The sequence below is a fragment of the Chiloscyllium punctatum genome, chromosome 10, assembly GCF_047496795.1.
Source record: "Chiloscyllium punctatum isolate Juve2018m chromosome 10, sChiPun1.3, whole genome shotgun sequence".
Lineage (NCBI taxonomy): Eukaryota > Metazoa > Chordata > Chondrichthyes > Orectolobiformes > Hemiscylliidae > Chiloscyllium > Chiloscyllium punctatum.
In genome coordinates, this window is record NC_092748.1 from 68,673,013 (window position 1) to 68,695,632 (window position 22,620).

At 41.9% G+C, this 22,620-nt stretch overlaps 1 protein-coding gene across 3 annotated transcripts in view; it reads right to left on the bottom strand.

Annotated features, from left to right (window-relative positions):
- The window catches only part of pla2r1 (phospholipase A2 receptor 1), a 154,843-nt gene that overhangs the window by 10,786 nt on the left and 121,437 nt on the right, over positions 1–22,620 (bottom strand). For 2 of the 3 annotated variants that reach the window (XM_072579438.1, XM_072579436.1), the window contains exons 26-28: positions 18,290–18,451; positions 12,955–13,077; positions 6,005–6,175 (exon numbers count right to left, since the gene is read on the bottom strand). In XM_072579438.1, coding sequence (XP_072435539.1) covers positions 6,005–6,175; positions 12,955–13,077; positions 18,290–18,451 — 456 coding nt within the window. The remainder of the gene's footprint in view (positions 1–6,004; positions 6,176–12,954; positions 13,078–18,289; positions 18,452–22,620) is intronic. The other variant, XM_072579437.1, reaches the window with a different exon arrangement.

Here is a 22,620-nt window from a genome sequence, read left to right on the forward strand (position 1 = left end):
CCAGTCTTTTACTTCTGATTGAATTCAAATTTTATCATCTTACCCATTGGTGAGATGCGAACCCAGAACAGTGACCCGGAGTTCTGGATTACTAGTTATGACCTTACCACTATTCCATCACTTCTGAGCACTGCATGTGTTCTTTAAAACTGTAACAGTATTGTGGACAGTGTACTTCCAACTTACAATTGTTGTGTGCTTGCTGTCTATCTGTTGGAGGTTTTGAAAGTGATTAGTGTTTGCAAAACTGGCCTCAGTTTAACAGACCTCAGTTTTTAAAAAATTAAATCAAGCAGTATAGGTGCTACACAGATCATTACTTCATGTTTCACTTATTTTTCTCTCACACTCACTGAGTTTCTTCTCTTGACTGCTTGATGCCATATGATTTCACAGGTTGCAGACTCGATGAGTGGTTAATATTTGTGTATGATCCTCAGCAATGAATGTGAAGGCTAGATTAACATTGGAAAACAAATCCAATCTTTATACAAACCTCCAGCAGAATTTCCCAGCAATAGCAATCTATGGCTGGAGCATGAATTCTGACTGATTTTAATTCCACAAACAGAAACACCAAGTTAGCACAGATGGGGACTGAACCTGACACAGTTTCTCATTGAATATTGTTCCACAACTGTATAAACTAATTCATCTATTTTGCATATTCCTGTGAATACATCCAGGGACAAATGCCTGGGAATATGTCCAGGAAGTTACTTGAGTGGAACTGAGAAATAAGAAAGGGATGATCACCTTATTGGGATTGTATTATAGAGCCCCGAACAGTCAGCTGGAAATTGAGAAACAAATTTGTAAAGAGCTCTGTTATCTGTGAGAATAATAAGCTGGTCATAGTAGGGGATTTTAACATTCAAAACATTGTCAAGGACTGCCATAGTATTCAGTGCTTGGATGGAGAGGAATTTGTTATGTGTGTATAAGAGAAGGTGCAAAACCTGACCTACTCTTGGGGAAATTAAGCAGGGGAGGTTACTGAGGTGTCAGTGTGGGAGCACCTTGGGGCCAGGGACCATCATTCTTTTAGTTTTAAAATCGTGATGGAAAAGGATAGATCAGTTCTAAAAGTTGAAGTTCGGAATTGGAGGAAGGAAAATTTTGACAGTATTAGGCAAGAGCTTTCAAAAATTGATGGGGGGGGAGATAGTACAGACTGGTCAGCCTGATGGGCAAGTTGTTGGAGGGAATTCTGAGGGACAGGAGTTACATGTATTTGGAAAGGCAAGGACTGACGAGGGATAGTCAACATGGCTGTGTGTGGCAAATTGCGTCTCACTAACTTGATTGAGTTTTTTGAAGAAGTAACAAAGAGGACTGATGAGGGCAGAGCGGTGGATGTGATCTATGTGGACCTCAGTCAGGTGCTCAACAAGGTTCCTCATGGCAGACTGGTTAGCAAGGTTAGATCTCATGGAATACAGGGAGAAATTGCTATTTGGTTATACAACTGGCTGAAAGGTAGAAGACGGGATAGTGGTGAAGGGTTGCTTTTCAGACTGGAGGCCTGTGACTATTGGTGTCCCACAAAGATTGGTGCTGGGTCAACCCCAGGGCATCAGTGTGGACTTCAACAGTTTCCTTACCTCCCCTTCCCCCACCTCACCCCAGTCCCAAACTTCCAGCTCAGCACTGTCTCAATGACTTGTCCTTCCTGCCTATCTTCTTTCCCACCTATCCATTCCACCCTCCTCCCTGACCTATCACCTCATCCCCTCCCCCACTCACCTATTGTACTCTGCTACTTTCTCCCCACCCCCACCTTCCTCTCATTTATCTCTCCACCCTTCAGGCTCTCTGCCTGTATTCCTGATGAAGGGCTTTTGCCCGAAACGTCGATCTTACTGCTCCTTGAATGCTGCCTGAACTGCTGTGCTTTTCCAGCACCACTAATCCAGAATCTGGTTTCCAGCATCTGCAGTCATTGTTTTTACCTAGTTAATTTTAACCCTACTGCGAATCCTCTTGCAAGGATACCTGCCTTGTAGAAGTTTTCCTCCTCTCTCTACAAGAATCTCAGGAAGTCCCTCTCCCACTGCAACTCCCAGGTCATTTCCTCTGCCCTGAAGCTCTTCAACCATGTTCTGAAACAGACTCGCTACCACAGCCACATTTGCTTCCTCAGTGCCTGCCTCCGTAACCAACTCATCCCACACGGACTCCGGACCACTTTTAAACCAGCAGAGTTCGGATCAAAACAGGACAAATAGTACAGACTACAGATTCAAAAACACCAGCAACGGTTCACCTTCAAGATCCTCCACTCCAAGCTCGCTGCAATGCGCCGGCACCTAACCTCTCTCCAGTCAGCCCTGCCTCAGCTGAAGGCCACACTCTCTCAGAAATGCAAAGGACCCACTCTGTACTACATCCTCAGGAGAATTCATACTCTCAGCAAACAGCATTTCAACTCCATCTCAAACATCAAAAACTGTAAGTACAATAAACTTCTCTATCCACCCATCTCCATAACCAGTGCTCCTCAAACATTCTAGAAGATTCTCCCGGCCTCTGGAACTGCTTGGACGCCATTAGCCATGCGGTTGGTGCAGCCACCATCCCCACGCTGATCGATGACATCACTTCCGTGCCCATCATGGCCACTTCCACAGCCACTTCCGCCCCTCACAATTCCTCATGCACCACACGTGACATCACTTCCGCCCTTCACATCATCGCTGATATCACACACTCAGTGACTTCCACCCCCCCACTGCCGTGTTTGCCACCACTTCCGCCCGCACCAGGACATAAAACGCCTCAACCTGTCTACCCCACTCCCCCACTCCCACCTCTCACCCTCATATTGTGCAGCCCTCTAATCCCTCTGCTCCAATCCCGACCTTACCATCAAGCCAGCAGATAAAGGGGGCGCAGTGGTAGTCTGGTGCACTGACCTCTACACCGCTGAAGCCAGATGCCAACTCGAGGACACCTCTTCCTACCGCCCCCTCGACTATGACCCCACCTGCCATCACCAAACCATCCTCTCCCAGAACATATAGAACCTCATCACCTCAGGAGATCTCCCACCCACAACTTCCAACCTCATAGTCCGGGAACCCCGCACTGCCTGGTTCTACCTCCTTCCCATGATCCACAAGCCTGACGACCTTGGCTGACCCATTGTCTCAGCATGCTCCTGCCCCACTGAACTCATTTCTATTTACCTCGACACTGTCCTATCCCCCCCAGTCCAGGAACTCCCCACATATGTTCGAGACACCACCCACGCCCTCCACCTCCTCCAAGACTTCTGTTTCCTCGGTCCCCAATGCCTCATCTTCACCATGGATATCCAGTCCCTCTACACCTTCATCCGCCATGACCAGGGCCTCCAAGCCCTCCGTTTCTTCCTCTCCCGATCTCCCCAACAGTACCCTTCCAACGACACTCTCATTCGTTTGGCCGAACTGATCCTCACCCTTAACAATTTCTCCTTTGAATCCTCCGACTTCCTCCAGACCAAAGGTGTAGCCATGGGCACCTGTATGGGCCCCAGCTATGCCTGTCTCTTTGTTGGCTACGTAGAACAGTCCATCTTCCGTAATTATACCAGCACCACTCCCCACCTCTTCCTGTGCTACATTGATGACTGCATTGGCAGCACCTCATGATCCCACCAGGAGATTGAGCAATTCATCAACTTCACCAACACATTCCACCCTGACCTTAAATTTACCTGGACCATCTCTGACACCTCCCTCCCCTTCCTGAACCTCTCTATCTCCATTATTGACAACTGACTTGACACTGACATTTTTTACAAACCCACCGACTCCCATAGCTTCCTGGATTACACCTCTTCCCACCCTACCTCCTGCAAAAATGCCATCCCGTATTCGCAATTCCTCCACCTCCGCCGTATCTGCTCCCAGGAGGACCAGTTCCACCACAGAACACACCAGATGGCCTCCTTCTTTAGAGACCGCAATTTCTCTTCCCACGTGGTTAAAGATACCCTCCAACGCATCCCGTCCACATCCCGCACCTCCGCCCTCAGACCCCACCCCTCCAACCGTAACAAGGACAGAACGCCCCTGGTGCTCACCTTCTACCCTACCAACCTTCGCATAAACCAAATCATCCGCCGACATTTCCGTAACCTCCAAAAAGACCCCACCACCAGGGATATATTTTCCACCCCACCCCTTTCCGCCTTCCGCGACTACCTGGTCAGGTCCACGCACCCAAACAACCCACCCTCCTGTCCTGGCACCTTCCCCTGCCACTGCAGGAATTGCAAAATTTGCGCCCACACCTCCTCCCTCACCTCCATCCAAGGCCCTAAAGGAGCCTTCCACATCCAAAGTTTTACCTGCACATCCACCAATATCATTTATTGTATCCATTGCTCCCAATGCGGTCTCCTCTACATTGGGGAAACTGGACGCTTCCTAGCAGAACGCTTTAGGGAACATTTCAAGGACACCCGCACCAATCAACCACACCGCCCTGTGGCCCAACATTTCAACTCCCCCTCCCACTCTGCCGAGGTCATGGAGGTCCTGGGCCTCCTTCACTGCCGCTCCCTCATCACCCGACGCCTGGAGGAAGAACGCCTCATCTTCCGCCTCGGAACACATCAACCTCAGGGCATCAATGTAGACTTCAACAGTTTCCTTATTTCCCCTTCCCCCACCTCACCCCAGTTCCAAACTTCCAGCCCAGCACTGTCCCCATGACTTCTCCTACCTGCCTATCTTCTTTTCCACCTATCCACTCCACCCTCCTCCCTGACCTATCACCATCATCCCTTCTCCCACTGACCTATTGTACTCTATGCTACTTTCTCCCCATCCCCACCCTCCTCTCATTTATCTCTCCACCCTTCAGATACTCTGCCTGCATTCCTGATGAAGGGCTTTTGCCCGAAACATCGATTTTACTGCTCCTTGGATGCTGCCTGAACTGCTGTGCTTTTCCAGCACCACTAATCCAGAATCCACTGCTTTTCATCATTTACGTCAATGACTTGGGTGTGAACATCAGAGGTATGATTAGTAAGTTTGCAGTTGACTCCAAAATTGGAGATGTAGTGGACAGTGAATAAGGTTAACTCGGAGTTCAACGGGATCTTGATCAGATGGGCCAATGAGCCGTGGTGTGTCAGATGGAGTTTAATTTAGATAAATGTGAAGTACAACGTTTGTAAAAGTAAATCATAGCAGGACTTAAACAGTCAATGGGATGGTGCAGTGGAGTGTTGCTGAACAAAGAGACCTTGGAGTGCAGGTTCATAGTTCCTTGAAAGTGGAGTCACAGGTAGATAGGATAATGAAGAAGGTGTTTTGGTATGCTTGCCTTTATTGGTCAGTGCATTGAGTATAGGAATAGGGAGGTCATGTTACAAGACATTGGTTGGCCACTTTTGGAATACTGTGTGCAATTCTGGTCTCCCTGCTATAGGAAGGATGTTGTGAAACTTGAAAGGGTTCAGAAAATATTTACGAAGTTGTTGCTAGGATTGGAGGATTTGTGCTACAGTGAGAGGCTGGATAGGCTGGGTCTATTTTCCCTGGGGCGCAGAGGCTGAAGGGTGACCTTATAGATTTTTAAAATCATGAGGGGCATGAATAGAGCAAATAGGCAAGGTCTTTTCCCCAGGGTGAACAAGTCCAGAACTTGAGGGCATAGGTTTAGGGTGAGAGGGGAAAGGACAGAGGTGCGTGTATGGAATGAGCTGCCAGAGGAACTGGTGGAGGCTGGTACAATTGCAACATTTAAAAGGCATCTGGATGGATATATAAATAGGAAGGCTTTAGAGGGATATGGGCCAAATGCTAGCAAATGGGATTAGATTTATTTCGAATATCTGGTCAGCATGGATGAGTTGGATTGAAGAGTCTATTTCATATAGACTCTATGAGTCCATATGAAGATGCATCTGGTTACTTAGTAATTTTAAACTACTGTCATATTTATTAATGAGTGGTTCATTAGTTTAAATATCACAAATGGATCCTTGAATATGTTTTCTGCATACCTGTTTGGCAAACAGTTCCAAGACCCTCACCACAATCTGTCATAAACCATGAACCATCTGAGGATCTCATTGCCGCACATAAACCAACAGTAAAATTATTTGCTTCAGACTCTTCTGAGCCCCAATTTGAGTAAGTTACTGAGGTTCCATCAAACCATTTGAGGGTATTATCTGGAATGTAAAAGAATGAAAATAACTATAATCACGCCCATTCAATGCAATATCTTAGCAAAACTGCATACACAAATGTAGCAGTTTAACACATCAACACTTCCCACAATCATTCAAATAATCGACAACATTCTGTCATGATTGCTGGATAATAAATCTATCAGCAGTGCTCATGATTAATAGGTAACAGCACTGTTTAATACAAGATGCTATCTGAAATGCATTTGCTGGTTCCTCTGAGATGAAATACATGGAAGTAATTCACTAAGATTTTGGTAGGTACAGGCATGATTAATGTAATCTAGCTGTCAAAAGAATTATTGTGATTAATGGTTGTTGGGAAATGTTTCTGGGAACAATACAAAAATTTATATATGTTGCATCTAAAACAAATTTCAAAATTTGAAAAATTTTGATATTTTCTAAATCTGTTTTCCCTTATCAATCAGCATGCAATTGTAATTAGCATTGTGTGATCTAAGAAAATGCCCAAAAGAGGTTTGAAAACCAGATATGGAGATGATGTTACACAAATTCCTCTGAAAGTCTGTTCAAGGATGGGAATCTTGTAGCTGTCTATGATCATATTTGTTATAAAGGACAGCAAATAACTGAAAGGGGAAATTGCACAATCATTTTTGTGCAAAGGATGATTCAGTACTTTGTCTCTGTACCGTACTGGTTCCCTAAGCATTTTAACTTGGTGGCCACCTTTTGCCTGTTACCTGTAATCTTGCACATTGTTTATTTTTAAATAATTATCCAATAGACATTTGAATGCCTCAATTGATCCCACCTCTACCACACTTTCAGGCATTTGTTTCAGCTTGCATTTGCTTCTTTTGCACAATACTTTAAAACTGTGCACTGAGATCATGATTCATTTACAATTCGGAATTGTTTCTCTTTGTCCAGGCCCCTCATAATTTTGAAAATATCTATCAAATCACCTCTTCACTTTCTCCTCTGCAAGAAAAACTTTTCTGATCTTTCCTCATAACAGAAGTATCTCATCCCTGGAACCACTCTCATAAACCTAGAATCATAGAATCCCTGCTGATCAGATAGAGGCCATTCAGTCAATCAAGTCTGCACTAACCCTTTAAACAGCAGCCCATCAAGACCCACCCTCCCTTAGTCCTGTAACCTCACGTGTACCACGGCTAATCCACCTAGCCTGCTCATCCCTGGGCACTATGGGACAATTTAGCATGGCCAATCCATTTAACCTGCACATCTTTGGACTGTAAAAGTACAACACAGGAATTCATATCTTTCCTATTCTGTGACAGCCAGAACTGTACACAATACTCAGTTGATGCCTTATTACAAGTTCATCATAACCACCTTGTTAAAGTACTCCCTGCCCCAAATAATGATGCCTAGAATACATTTATATTTTATAAACAACTCTTTTAACATGTCCTGCCATTTAATGACAAATTTAATGACAATACTGTTATTACAACGAAGGTGCCTGGTGAATTTCCATGTACCTTTTCCAATTAGTCTGCAATAATCTTCATAGAAAAACTGCATCACTTGTGCTATTTCCTAGGAATTGTACAGGTCTTCTATTGTTGTTACATGAATGGGCAAGACAACGCTTATGTAAATTTGCTTTCATTAATAATAATGTGGACAGTCAGTGTCCGACAAGCAATCTCAATTAAATAATTTCCATTGTAAAATAGTTATAATACTTCTCTAAGATCTCCTCTGAAATGTCTCTTCCCAGTTTATGTTCACATTTTCATACTTAATTTCTTTAACATCAAGAATAAAGCTATAACTTTTCTCTATTTTGTCTACATACGAATGCCTGATGACTAGAACAAAGAACACATGGCCCAAATTTTAATGTGAGCAGTGAGGCAGCAGTTGTTCGCCTTGTGTACAGTTGCTCAAATTCCTTCTGTGATGTTATAAATGTAAATTTCCACTTAATCAGTGTCCTTTTAGTTCGGAACCCAATACAGGGGGCCTGTGTCAACTGTGAGCAAGGCAGATTGAAGAATCCTGATTGAGTCATAGGGCTGAATTTCCACTTTGAGCAGACGGGGATTTAGGAGTCAGAATTCTTTCCAGAATTGATAGTGGAGAACAAGAAATGGCAGAGCAATTAAACAACGATTTTAGTTCTTTTTTTCACCGAAGAAGGCAAAAGAAATGATAGGGAAACAAGGACATATTGAGAGGGAAGAATTGAATTGAATTGGTAATTGTAAAATAAAAAAAAGTGCTCAAGAAATTCATGGGACTGAAAGCCGATAAATCCTCAGCACATGATAATCTATACCCAGGTGCTAAAAAGTTCTAGGACCATAAGTCATAGGTGCAGAAGTCGGCCATTCAGACCATCATGTCTGCTTTGCCATTCAACTAGATTATTGTTGATCTACAAATCCTCAACCCCATATTCTTGGCTTTTTCCCATAAATCTTAATTCCCTTGCAGATTTAAAAAATTCTGTCAATCACAGTCTTGAATATACTTAACAACCTAGCCCCAGCAGTACGCTGCAGCAAAGAACTCCACAGATTCACCACCCTCAGAGAAGAAATTTCTCCTCATCTCTGTCTTAAATGGGTGACTCTTTACTCTTAGATAATGCTCTTCTGTCCTCGACTCTGCTTCCAATTGAAAACGACCTTTCCACATCTGCCCTGGCAAGTCTCCTGTGAATCTTGTATGTTTCAATAAGGTCTCCACTCATTCTCCTAAACTCCAAATGTATAGGCCCAACTTATTCAACCCCTCCTCGTAAGACAATCCCTGCATACACGGGATCAGCCTTCTCTGAATGTCTCCAATGCCAGTATATCTTTCCCTCGATAAAGCTAGTATCCTAGCTGTGTTCTGATTAGTGCCTTGTATAGTTTCAATAAAACCTTGATACTTTTATTCTTTATTTTCTTTAAAATAGACACTGACATTCTACTTGTTTCCCTATTACCCTCGGAACTTGTTTGCTAGCTTTTTGTGATTCATGGATGAGGACTCCCAAATCTTTCTGTTATGTAGCTACTCATCATCCTGACTTGAAAATATATTGCCATTCCTTCATTGTTGCTGAGTCAAAATCCTGGAGTTCTCTCCCAAATGGCATTATAGATCTACTTACAGCACATGGACTGCTGTGATTGAAGAAGACAACTCACCGCCACCTTCTCAAGGGCGATTAGGGATGCTAGCCAGCCAGTGTGCCCATGTTTCACAAATGAATAAAGAAAAATTAAATTTAAAGTAACAGGATTAATGAACTGTATTTTTCGACCCTCATTATCATGATGTATTTATAAAAACATTGGGATTTTCTTTTATGTTACCTGATATCACATGAAAAGCTCTGCTCATCAGGGTATAAAGAACAGTTCTTGGCAGCGGCAGGGCAACTAGTCTTTTTAAAATGAATTTGTGGGGGAAGGCCATTGCTGGCTGGCCAGTATATATTGCCCTTGAGAAGGTGTGATGAGCTGCCTTCTTGAACCGCTACAAGTCCACCTGCTGTGGATTGACCATTTGGGAGGAAATTCCAGAATTTTGACCCAGCAACATTGTAGGAATGGTAATAAATTTCCAAGTCAGGATGGTGAGTGGTTTGGATAGGACCTTGGATGTGGCGGTATTCCTATGCATCTGTTGCCCTTGTCCTAGTCTGAAAGTGGTCATGGGTTTGGATGATGCTGTCTAAGGATCTTTGGTGAATTTCTGCAGTGCATCTTGTGGATAGTACACACTGCTGCAACTGAGTGTCAGTGGTGAAGGGAGTGGATGATTGTGGATATAGTACCAATCAAGCTACTTTGTCCTGGATGGTTTCAAGTTTAGGTTGTTGGAGCTGCACTCACTCAGCCATGTGGGAAGTATTCCATCACACTCCTGACTTGTGCCTTGTGGATGGTGGACAGGCTTCAGGCTATCAGGAGGTGTGTTACTCCCTGCAGTATTCCTAGCCTCTGACCTGCTCTTGGTGCTACTGCATTTATGTGGCAAGTCCAGTTGAGTTTCTGGTTGATGGCAACCCCCTGCGATGTTGATAATGGGAATTCAGTGATGGTAACACCATTGAATGTTAAGCAGCAGTGGTTAGATTGTCTCTTGTTGGTGACATGTCATTGCCTGGCACGAATGTTACTTGTCACTTGTCAGCCCAAGGCTGCATATTGCCCAGATCTTGATGCATTTGAACACTGACTGCTTCAGTATCTGAGGAGTTGCAAAAGACACTGAACATGATGCAATCATAGGTGAATGTCCCAATTTCTGACCTTATGAGGGAGGGAAAATCATTGATGAAGCAGTTGAAGATGGTTAGGCCTCAGATATTATCCTGAGACATTATTCTGCAGACATGTCCCGGAGCTGAGATGGCTGACATCCAAAAACCACGACCATCTTCCTGTGTGTCAGGTTTGACACCAACCAGCAGAGAGTTTGCCCCCTGATACCCATTGATTCCAGTATTGCTTGTGCATTTTGATGCCATACTTGGTTGCATGCAGCCTTGATGTCAAGGGCTGTTACTCTCGCCTCATCTCTGGAATTCAGCTCTTTTATCCATATTTGAACCAGGGCTGTAATGAGGTCAGAAGCTGTGTGGCCCAGATGGTACCTAAACTGGGTGTCACTGAGCAGGTTACTGCCGAGCAGGTGCTGCTTGATAGCACTGTTGATTACACCTTCCTATCACGTTACTGTCTCCAGATACACATGTTACCAGAAAGTTTCAGTAAAGTGGAAGGATTTAGAAGGATATGGGCCAAGTGCTGGCAAATGGGGCTAGATTAATTTAGAATATCTGGTTGGCATGGACGAGTTGGACCGAAGGGTCTGTTTCTGTGCTGTACATCTCTACGACTATATGATTCTACTTGAATCACTTTAAACTACAGGCTACAGTCTTACCAATGACTCTCATATAACTCAGATATAACTTATTTAGTTATTAAGCAAAATAGAATAAAATTTAAAATCAAAACAGAAATTACTAGAAAAACTCAACATGTCTGGCAGCAACTGTGCAGAGAAAGCAGAGTTAATGTTTTGGGTCCAGTGAAACGTTTTGGTAACAGAAGATTCATCAAGTTCTGAAGAAGGGTCATTGGACCTGAAACATTGACTGCTTTCTGTCCAAAGATGCTGCTAGACCTGCCGAGTTTTTCAAGTAAATTCTGCTTTTAATTGAGATTTATAGCATTATGAAGTTGAAGGCGTGTACTGTACCTTTAAGAGAGAGTGAAAGCTGAAAGCAGTCATAGTGTGTGCTAGAAAATTGAAAGATGTAATGTTTGGCTGTAACCGAGATACCTCAGTTGTTTTCACAGCAGTTTAAATTTAACCATTGTGAACTATGTCCCAAGATACTAAAACCCAATTGAATTTTAATTTTACTGTTTTCACAACAATGAACCATGAGACAATCCAATGTTTGGGATATTTAAAAAAAAAGCAGGCATTTTGGATAGTTAGCCAGAAAGAGCACCAACTGTTATTGAAAGACTGCTATTCACCACACCCTCTGTCAAAGGTACCATTTTCATATGAAACATCCTTGTAGCAGAAAACTGAAGATAACCCAGGGAGATCTACAAGCAGAGGAAGATCGACACTGGAGACGACAGCCACTGTATGGTTTTGAAAATTAAGTTCCTGTAAATTTAATAGGGGCTTTACTGGATCAGTATATTGTTATAGAGTTGGAGGTAGATAACAAATCTTTAAGAGAAAGAAGGCTTAGAGTTGTTATTGTTGTTGTTTAATGTTAATTTTTAGCATTAAAGAATAAAATTGATATTTTTGTTCAATAGTGGAATTTGGGTAGTTCTCGATCACTCATACTGTAACAGATTACGATGTGAAGTGAGCTTTTCTGTGTTTTGGTTTAATTAGCAGAGAGGTTTATCAATTTATTGTAACACTAGCTTCTGCAGTTCCTTGCTTTTTGTTTACAGAACAAAATGATTTTGTTTGTCAAAGTTAAGCCTATATCTGCTGAAGATCTCATGTGGCATGCTTCTCTGCTTAGTATCAGTAGCATAGACTGATACTATCAGGAGGGAATGGGAGCAGTGAATCTACCCAATGCATTCTAGATTGTTCAGGCATATATGAACATGAGACAAGAAGGGGATTATGTACCTCAGTCAAGTTAGTGCTGATCCTTCAATTAAATGACCTTACGAAGAACAACATTTGCGAAATGCTTGGAAAATTGTGGACCAGCAGTGCTTAATTCCCTTCCTAATAATTTAAATGAACTGAAAATCAGGACTTCACTGACCTTCACTACCTGAAGATCTGTACTTGAAGCAACAACTTAGAAATCAAAATTAGGGGTAGAACAAATGAACAAATTTTTGTTTTACTTGGTAAATATATATTAAATAAATAAAATATTAAGACACCACATGTAAATAATCTTATGTTTTTAGCTGGAAAATCTGTAATAGGCACATTTTATTGACAGATTTAACATCTCATTGCAATAAAACAAAAAAAAGATGCTCAAGATCTGAAACAAAAACAGAAGTTGGTGGAGAAACTCAGCAGGTCACTGGACTTGAAAAGTTAACTCTGCTTTCTCTCCACACATGCTGCCAGACCTGCCGAGTTTCTCCACCAATTTCTGACCTCATTGCTCTGAGTAGATCTTAGAATTGAAAATGCAATAAACATTTTTTGATACTTATAATGAAATAGTTATTTTCTTTGATACAAGGCATAAAAATACATCATCCTTGACTTTACTTCATTCAGTATTTTTAATCATTACTTACCAATTACATCAAATGTGATCCCCAACCAAATCTCATCTACAATGTGGCTATATGTTCTGACTTGTTCAAAAACAAAGTTGTTTTCCTCTTCATCTTTAATATGTAAAATAAAAGACTTTGTAGCTGCAAGAGGTAGAAGTTTATGGAGTAAGTTTCTATGCATTTAAAAAAACATTCAATATGAGTTTCTCTTTGCTCTAGCAAGTTATTTCCTTTAAGAAATATAATTCTAAATAGGTTTAAGTATTTGTACATTTACTTGGAGGTTGAAAGATTAGAAAGTATGAAATTGAGGGACCTGACATTCTTGTGTTCACTGATCATTGCGAGAAAATAGACATGAATAATGAATGGCAGGCAAAACCACAATTGATGATTCTTTCACACTTAGCACTGCATATAATATTCCTATCTCTTCAAACAAAAAGTAAAATGTTTGGTGCAGGGGAACACAGCAGGTCAATTTGTTACACAATATTTCAAATGTCATGAACAGACACCTAAAGTATTCTTTAATTGTGTAGGTGTATTGAAGGATGAGTGGTTTTATCCAGTCCAAAGATTGAGTTAGGAAGATTAAATGAAAAAAAAATTCAAAGTATTGTCACAGAAATGAGAATGAGTAGAAACAGAGGGCTTCTGTTCTTGGTCTTGGCTCAAATGGCACTGGCAGGCAGAACAGGAAGAAAATCAAGAGAGAAGGCCTGAGAGTTCAAGTTGAATAGGAACTTGCAGAGAGCTTAGCACAGCAGGGTCAGCCTTTGAGCTTGGTGAAGAAATATGGCATACGGGTTGATCAAATTCAGTCAAACAAATCTGACTATTGGTTCCTCTGGTTCACACAGGCCTTCAATGCCAAACAAGCTTCTGCAAATTTCTTCACCAGAAACACTAAATTTTACTGCTATCCTCAAAACTTGGTTATAGCAAAGCAAAAGGGAAATGCCGTGGATGAAAAAGCAGAGGTAATTCTGGGAAAGTGGTCCCTGAATTAAAGACTGCTTCAAAGTAGCTTTGGAATATAGAGAATCGAGAGGGAAATCATGACATATACAAACTACTTGTAGTCCTGCCAAATGATCTTAGAGATGTGGATCAACAGGAGGGTTTAGGAGTAAGATGAGGAGTGTTAGCTTTGCTGAATGAGGATTCATGGTGTAGGAGCATGACTGGGAGGAGTGAAAGATATGGTTCTGGCTTTTAGGGGAGGAGTGCAAGTTCATACTTCCAGAAAAACTAAAAAAAAATTAGATTAGATTAGATTACTTACAGTGTGGAAACAGGCCCTTCGGCCCAACAAGTCCACACCGCCCCGCCGAAGCGCAACCCACCCATACCCCTACATCTACACCTTACCTAACACTACGGGCAATTTAGCATGGCCAATTCACCTAACCTGCACATCTTTGGAGTGTGGGAGGAAACCGGAGCACCCGGAGGAAACCCACGCAGACACGGGGAGAATGTGCAAACTCCACACAGAGAGTCGCCTGAGGCGGGAATTGAACCCGGGTCTCTGGCACTGTGAGGCAGCAGTGCTAACCACTTGTTGGCGATTTGGAGATAGAGATGGAGATCTGGTAATAATAGGGAAGGGATGCAGGAAAACGAAGACATGCAAACTCATTGTCTGCATCTCTGCACCAGCCTTGCCACTACAGTATTTCCCCGAAAAGCAAGTTGTAAATTATTTGGTAATCTGATTTTCATAGAATTAATTTGAGAGTTGACTTTCATGCTTTTTAAAAATGAATTGCGGTTATACTTAATTAGCTGTCATCTTGAAAACCTGAAAGTTGAGTTATGCTGAGAAAATATTGACGTGGGGCCCATGATCAGCTCCTGATTCTTGATCCTACTGGCTTCCTGCATCCACTGCCACTTGTCTTTGACGAACACGCTGATGTTTTGAGAATTTTTATCGCTAACCAGAATAGTTTCTTAAGTTTGAGAGCTTTAGATGTTCTAAGCATATCTAAGATAGGTTTACTCAGCCTTGTATTTTGATTACTGTTGCTATTCTTTGAGAGGAATAACAGGATATGCATGAGAACATGTTGATTATCCATGTTTGTTTCAGAACCCTACTGATTATGTCTATAGTGCGATTAGTTTGCAGGCCATCACGATTTGTATGAGCATTTTCTGTCTATACTGGTGTGTGATACTTTGCAACTGAGAAAACATGGTGGATGACTTTAGGGTACACTACCCAGCTAATGATTTGGAGATGCTGGTGTTGAACTGGGGTGCACAAAGTTAAAACTCACACAACACCAGGTTACAGTCCAACAGGTTTAATTAGAAGTACTCGTCAGGTGATTGGAGAGCTCTGAAAGCTAGTGCTTCTAATTAAACCTTTTGGACTATAACCTGGTGTGGTGTGATTTTTAACTTTGTGTACCTAGATAATAGCAGTCAATTTGTGAATTAAAGTGATCCTAGTCTTCCTCTTGGCTGCAGTTAACGCTGTGTGACTATAATTCAGAACCATTTCAAGGTTATTTGCAAAGTCCTCTTGCCAGAACCACAGAAGGGAGTTCTTAAGTGCTTCTTTTTATACTGGCATTTCAAATTAAATGCAGAAAGAAAAACACATAGTTTGATTATTTGTACGAAGTTGCCACATCTTTCAATTGATTTGGAGTATTTTTAACTGTTTTTTAAGTGTCTATGCCATTTCAACAAGAATCCTTATTGAATAGCTATCACATGGTCAGCCATACTATTCAAACTTTCAGCAGCTGGGTCAGTTGGATGCCTCTGGTGACAAGAAAATTCAGCCAGTATAGTCAAGGTTTCGTGATCAGCTTTATGAGATTAACAAAGAATGTGTTAGATGAGTATGTCTACTTACAGACACTATGTGGATGCATACGTGGAGCCTGCTCTGCCATTCAATAAGATCATATCTGATCTGATTATAATCTGCAATCCACATTCCAGCCTCCCCAATAACTTTTCACCCTTGCTTAACAAGAATCCATGTATCACTGCCTTAAAAATATTCAGACTCTGCTTTCACTACCCTTTCACCATTCATAGCTCTCAGTGAAAACAGTATCATCTCTATTTTAAAATGGGCAAACTTCCAATTTTTAAACAGTGACCCCTAGTTCTAGGTTCTCCTTTAAGAGGAAATATCTTCACCACATCTACCATGTCAAGATCCCTCAAGATTTTATGTTTCATTAAAGTCACCTTTTCTAAACTCCAGTGGATGCAAGACTAGCCTGTTCAACCTTTTCTCATAAAACAACCATGCCCCCACCATTCTCCCACTCCAGAAATTATTCTCGTAAACCTTCTCTGAATTGTCTCCAATGCATTTACATTCTTCCTTAAATAAACTGACCAATACGGTACACAGTACTTCAGACTCAATCTCATCAATGCCCTGTAGAAATAAAGCATAATGTCACTACTTTTATATTCAATTCTCTCACAATCAATAATAACAATTTTTAGCTCGCTTACTTACTACTCGCTGTACCTGCATATTGATCTTTTGCAATTTGTACACAGGAACATCCAGATCTCACTACATCTCAGAGATCTACACTTTCTCACCATTTAGAAAAATATGCTTCTTTTTGATTTTTCCTGCCAAAATAGATAAATCACATTTTTGCACAATATACTCCACTTGCACACTCACTTAGCCTGTCTATCATTTTTGCAGCAGTTGTACATCATCTTCACCACTTACTTTCCTAACAAACCTTGTGTTGTCAGCAAATTTGGCAACCATACCTTCTGTCTCTTCATCTGAGTCAATTACAGTCTCAGCACTGATCCCTGAGGCACACCATTCGTTACATCTTGCCAACCTGTAGAAGATCCATTTATGCTTACTATCTGTTTGTTGTTAACTGGCAAATATTCCATCATACCAATATAGTAACCCTACATCATGAGTTCTTATTTTCTGCAATAACCTTTGATGTGGCAATACCTTCTGGAAGACTAAACACAGTACATCCACCCGGTTCCTCCTTCATCCACTGGGCCTGTTATTTCCTCAAAGAACTCCAATTGAACGCTCAAACATGACTTCTCTTTCACAAAAACAATGTTGACTCTACCTAATTATTTTAAACTTATCTGAGTGCCCTGGTTTCAGTAAAGTTGCAGATTCCCAGAGGAGCATAGGGCTGCTCTGTCATTCAAGAGAGATGACTGATGGTGAGTTTAACCTGAGGGTCACCATGTCTCTGGTGAAGAGTGAGGTTGAGAAGGTGAGACCTTCATACTGAGTTAGATTATCAGCCATGATCATGTTTAATGGCAGAGCAGGCTCAAAGGTCTGGATAACCTTTTCTTGTTCCAATTTTCTATGTTTTTATGAGCCACATCTTAACTCTTTGAAAGCTTTGCTTGGGTGTTTTGCCAAAATCATGATTTTTTAAAATCAGCTAATATCCTATTATTTAGCTGTTCACCTCATTTCTTGACAAAGCCCTGTTTAATCCAGAAAGTGTCCAAACAATTCAGTTTTTCTTCTAGTTTTTCACATGGTGCATAAACATAAATATGTTGAACCAACGCAAGCAATTCAGCCACATTGCAAACTGAATGCCCAAGGTAGATTCAGTCAGGGATGATTAAAACAAATATATAAGCTTGATTATGATGGATGAATGGATGCTTGTTGGAGAATGAAGGTATTAAATAAATAGCTTTTATTTTTAGATTACTGACACAAAGGAACTCATTAAGCTAATGATAGGATCTTTAGCATTATACTACCTGAGCATTGAAACATCTAAAAAATGAGCAGGTGAAAGAGCAGATTGACTGATAATATTATTTGGATTAGATCATTTATTGTCATAAATAACATACAGCAGAAAAAGTGCATCATAAGTGCATTCATAATTTAGAATTGTTGGAACGATTCGAGCACTTGTGAATTTATTATCACTTTGACAGTATTGTAAAACGTATCACGTAAACTAGCAGGATCCCTTTTGATACAGTGACAATGTCCCTACTTCTGGCTCAGAAACTTTAGGTTTGAGTCTCAAGCCAGGACTTACTGGTTTTTGTGTAACATGGCCAAACAGACTGATCGTCAACCTGGAAACCCTTCCAACATACCAGGCAGTCATGGTAGGAAAGTCTCCTTATCATCCATACTGCAGAGGGCAATATCAAATCGCTGTCAGTCCATGGCCTATAGCCTACATCAATTTAATAAAATTCCATGGGCCAACCCTCAGAAGCAAGGGTAGGAGATACATAAGCTGCAGTTCGGGATGGGCCCACATTTCGACTAACGTGCATCGTACATTTGATTTTATGCTAGATTTTTCATGATGGAATGTCTTCTTACCCAAGTTTCCGCAAACCTCTTTAGCTTTGTCCATTGTTAAACTTGAAGAATTGTACAAAGCCAAGTCAAAGAGATAACAATTGCCTCGGAATGGAATCCAAGGTAATTCTTTAGTTGCATTCGGGCACTTCACTTTGTAAGCTGAGGAACTTGAGGTTGCAGCTGTAAACAGTAGATAATTAGAAATACTTAATGAACCAACTTCTCTTCCACATCAGGGAGCTGTTATTAATACAGCCCAATTAAAGTCAATGAAAAATAACAGTCTTACATGAGGGTTTTTTGTGTTTAATGTTGAATCCCCAGCTTCCACCACATTTACAGGTGTCTGTTATTGAGCAACAAATCCCCTTTTAATATAGAAACTCATTTCTAAATTTGTATAGATTGCAATTTGAGAATATAAGGGAGTGAATTGTGGCCCACATGATTCAACCACTTTTCCTAGGACTCTGCTTAAAAAGGATAAGTTGGCTTTTCAGTCTGCAGGGTGATTGATGGGGCAAGTGTCAGGGAGGCTAATGGAACAGGGCAGGAGTGTTCTACTGCCTTGGGCTATCCCCCTTATTTTTCTTTGGTTTTCAATATTGTGCCACTCCCAAATCATTTAGCACCACTGCTCACAGGTATTATTTAATTAAAGCATAGGCCTTAAAATGGCCTCAGGCTTGCTTCAAAAAAAACTCTTCTTGTAATGGGCATGGCTGGCAAAGGCAGCTTTTACTGCTGATCTGTAACTTCCCTTGAGGAGATTAGGGTTAGAGTTGGTTAGGCAAGTGTTGAGCTGCATCTTTGAAACAGTGCAGTCCATTGGAGCAGGTACACTCTCACAGTGCAGTTCGAAAGAGAATGCCAGCATCTTAACCCAGCTACACTGGAGCAACAACGATACAGTTCTAAATTGAGATAGTATGTGGTTTGAAGGGAAGTTCACAGGTGGTAGTATTTTCAGGCATCTTCTTCTCTTTGCCCTTCTAGGTGGTATTGGAAGCTGCTGTCAGGAAAGCCTTTGAGGGTAATAGATAGAATGTACCAGTGCAATTATACAGTGGGCTTGGAATAAGTGAATATTTGAGTTGGTAGATGGATTGAAGGCTGCTTTGTTCTCGAAAGTGTCAAGTTCTTGAGTGTTGTTGGAGCTGCACTCATCCAAGCAAGATGGGAGTATTCCATCACATTCCTGTTCCAGCGTAATCACCAAAGAAATGGACCAAAGGCAAGGAAGTTCCCTGCTTTGCAGGCAGAGACCTCAAGATGCTGGTGGATGGGGTGATGGAGAATGCTTCCTACTGACTGGCAAAGGAAGCCCTGTCCCAGGCTAAAAAACAATGTGCAGCAGTGCAGGAAGGAGGTCAATTATCTTCTGCACTCTGCAAGGGTAAGTGTCACCTTTTTCTCTGTTACCTTACATTTGCAAGACTACTATTTACTCAAGCTCTACCACTAAAATATGCCTCTCACCAAGGCTCATGAACTACAACTCTCACTACTGCATGGCGCATGTCCACACAATTGTTCTCACCCACCTCATCTTCCCTTACCAATAACTGTTTTTTGAGCTTCCTTTTCACTCACTGGGATCCGCTAACCACACTAATTGTTCTCCCATCATATTAATCCCTCATTTCTCAATTACAGGGAAATATCTCCCAACTAGCCCAGAAGGCAAAGACTGGCTGGTGGGTTGGCTGAAGAAGAGTGTGACTACTAATGTGTCGACAAAGACTTTCATGGGCAACTGACCCATTAAGCTTCACTGTGCTCTCAATTGCCCACTCTGGATCTGCACAAGCTTTTATCACCTTTACACAATTAATTCCTCATCCTCTCTTATGTAGGCACCAGCAGCACCCAATGAATTGCCTCCAAGAAGAGACTCTCAGATTAGATTTGAAAGCACATCATTGCTGTATCCCCACAGCTAATAAGGAAGCAACACCCCAGGTTCTGACACTCTGAGAACTCAGAGCCAGCATGGGACATTCTCAAATGTAGGGGAGCAGCCAGGCGGCATAGCACTGATTGGTACTAATGGTACAGGTAGGAAGAGTGATAAATGCAAAGGGAGTTCAGAGAGTTAGGTAGTATTGAATAGCAGGACCTCTAGGATTTTCATCTGTGGATTACTCCTTGTGCAACATGCCAGTGAGGCCAGGAGTAGGAAGATAATACAGTTAAATACTTAACTGAAAAGCTGGTGTAGGAGGGAGGGCTTCAGATTCATGGATCATTGGGATGTTTTTCAGGGCAGGTGGGACTTGTACAAGGACAGGTTGCACCTACACAGGAGGGGAACCAATCCCCTGGCATGGAGTGAGTGAGTGAGTGAGTGCGTGTACGCGTGCGCGCCAGGGGAATGCCACAACAGTAGGTCAGCAAGTGCAACGACTGAACAGTTACAGACTAAGGCCAGTAAGTTTAAGAGAAAGAACAGAAAGGAAGTGGTTACTGATCACACCAGGACAGGCAGTCTGAAAGATATTTGTAGTAACGTGAGGCGTATGACAGGTAAGGTTGATGAACTTCAGAGTTGAGTGTGTGTTGCTGGCAAAGCACAGCAGGTCACGTAGCATCCAACGAGCAGGTGAATCAACGTTTCAGGCATGAACCTTGCATCAGGAAATGAAGGGCTTCCTGATAAAGGGCTTATGCCCAAAACGTTGATTCTCCTGCCCCTCGGATGCTGCCTGACCTGCTGTGCTTTTGCAGCACCACACTCGTAACTCTGATCTCCACATCTGCGATCCTGACATTCTCCAAGATGAACTTCGAGCTTGGATTAATACAGAGGAAGTGGAGAATGCAGATACACTTGCAACATTTAAAAGATTTTCATATAAGTACATTAATAAGAAAGATTTGAAGGATATGGGCTAAATGCAGTCATGTGGGACTAGTTTAATTTGGAAACATGGTCAGCATGGACTAATTGGACCAAAATATCTGTTTCCATGCTGTATGACTCTATGATTCTATATGAGGCAGTTAAGGAAATTACTGGGGCCTTGCATGAAATCCTTGCATCCTCTCAAGCTTGGAGCGCCGAAGGGCCTGTTCTTGGGCTATGAATTTTCTTTGTTCTTTAGTCACATGAGAGGTCTCAGAGGACTGGAGAAGAGCCAAAGTTGTTCCTGGTTTAAGAACAGCAACTAAATTAATCTGTTAAATTACAGGTCAGTGAGCCCTATGTCAGTGGTAGGGAAATTAATTGGAGAAGATTCCTGGGGGCAAGATTTGCTCACATGTGGAAAATATGGACTTATTAGCAACAGGCAGCTTGGCTTTGTGTGGGTGAGGCTGTGTCTCTCAAACTTGATTGAAGTTTTTGAGGCTGTGACAAAGATGATTGATATTGTCTACATGGACATTAGCAAGGCCTTTGAAAAAGTTTCTCCTGGCAGGCTGGGACAGAAGGCAGAGTCACCTGGGATCCACAGTGAGCTAGTAAGACGGATACAAAACTGGCTTGAACATGGAAGACAGAGAATAGTGGTGGGAGGGTGTTTTTCTGATCGGAGATGTGTGATGGATAGTGTTCTGGAGGAGTCAATGTTGGGACTCCTGTTGTTTGTAACATATGTAAATGATTTGGAGGAGAGTGTAGGTAGTTTGATAAATAAGTTTCAGGATGACACAAAGATTGGGGAGGTGTGGATAGAGAGGAGGATTTCCAGAGGACGCATTAGGATACAGATAGGCTTGAGACTTGGGTAGAGAATTGACAGATGGACTTGAATCTGGACAAATGCAAGGTGATGTATTTTGGAAGGTCTAATGTAGGAGAGAAGTACAGAGTAATTTGCAGAACCCTTAGAATCATTAACATTCAGAGGGATCTCTCATACAAGTTCATAGTTCCTTGAAAGTGGCAACACAAGTGGATAAGGTAGTCGGAAAGTGTGGCACTGGAAAAGCATAGCAGGTCAGGCAGCATCTGGGGAGCAGAAGAATCAATGTTTCGGGCATAAACCCTTCATCAGGAATGGATAAGGTGGACAAGAAAGCATATGGCATGCATGTCTTCACTGATCGGACACAGTGTGAAAATTGGCAAGTCATGTTGTACATTTGGGATACTGCATACAGTTCTGGTCACCACACTACCAAAAGGATGCGGAGGATTTGGGAATGGTTCAGAAATGGTTTACCAGAGTGCTGCTTGGTTTGGGAACGTATTAGTTGCAAGGAGAGACTGGACAAACTTGGTTTGTTTTCACTTGAAGTTCTGAGGCTAAGGAGAGACCTGATAAAAGTTTACTAAATTATGAGGAGCATAGATAGAATGGACAGTCGATGTCTTTTCTCCAGGTTGGAAAAGTCAACTATGAACA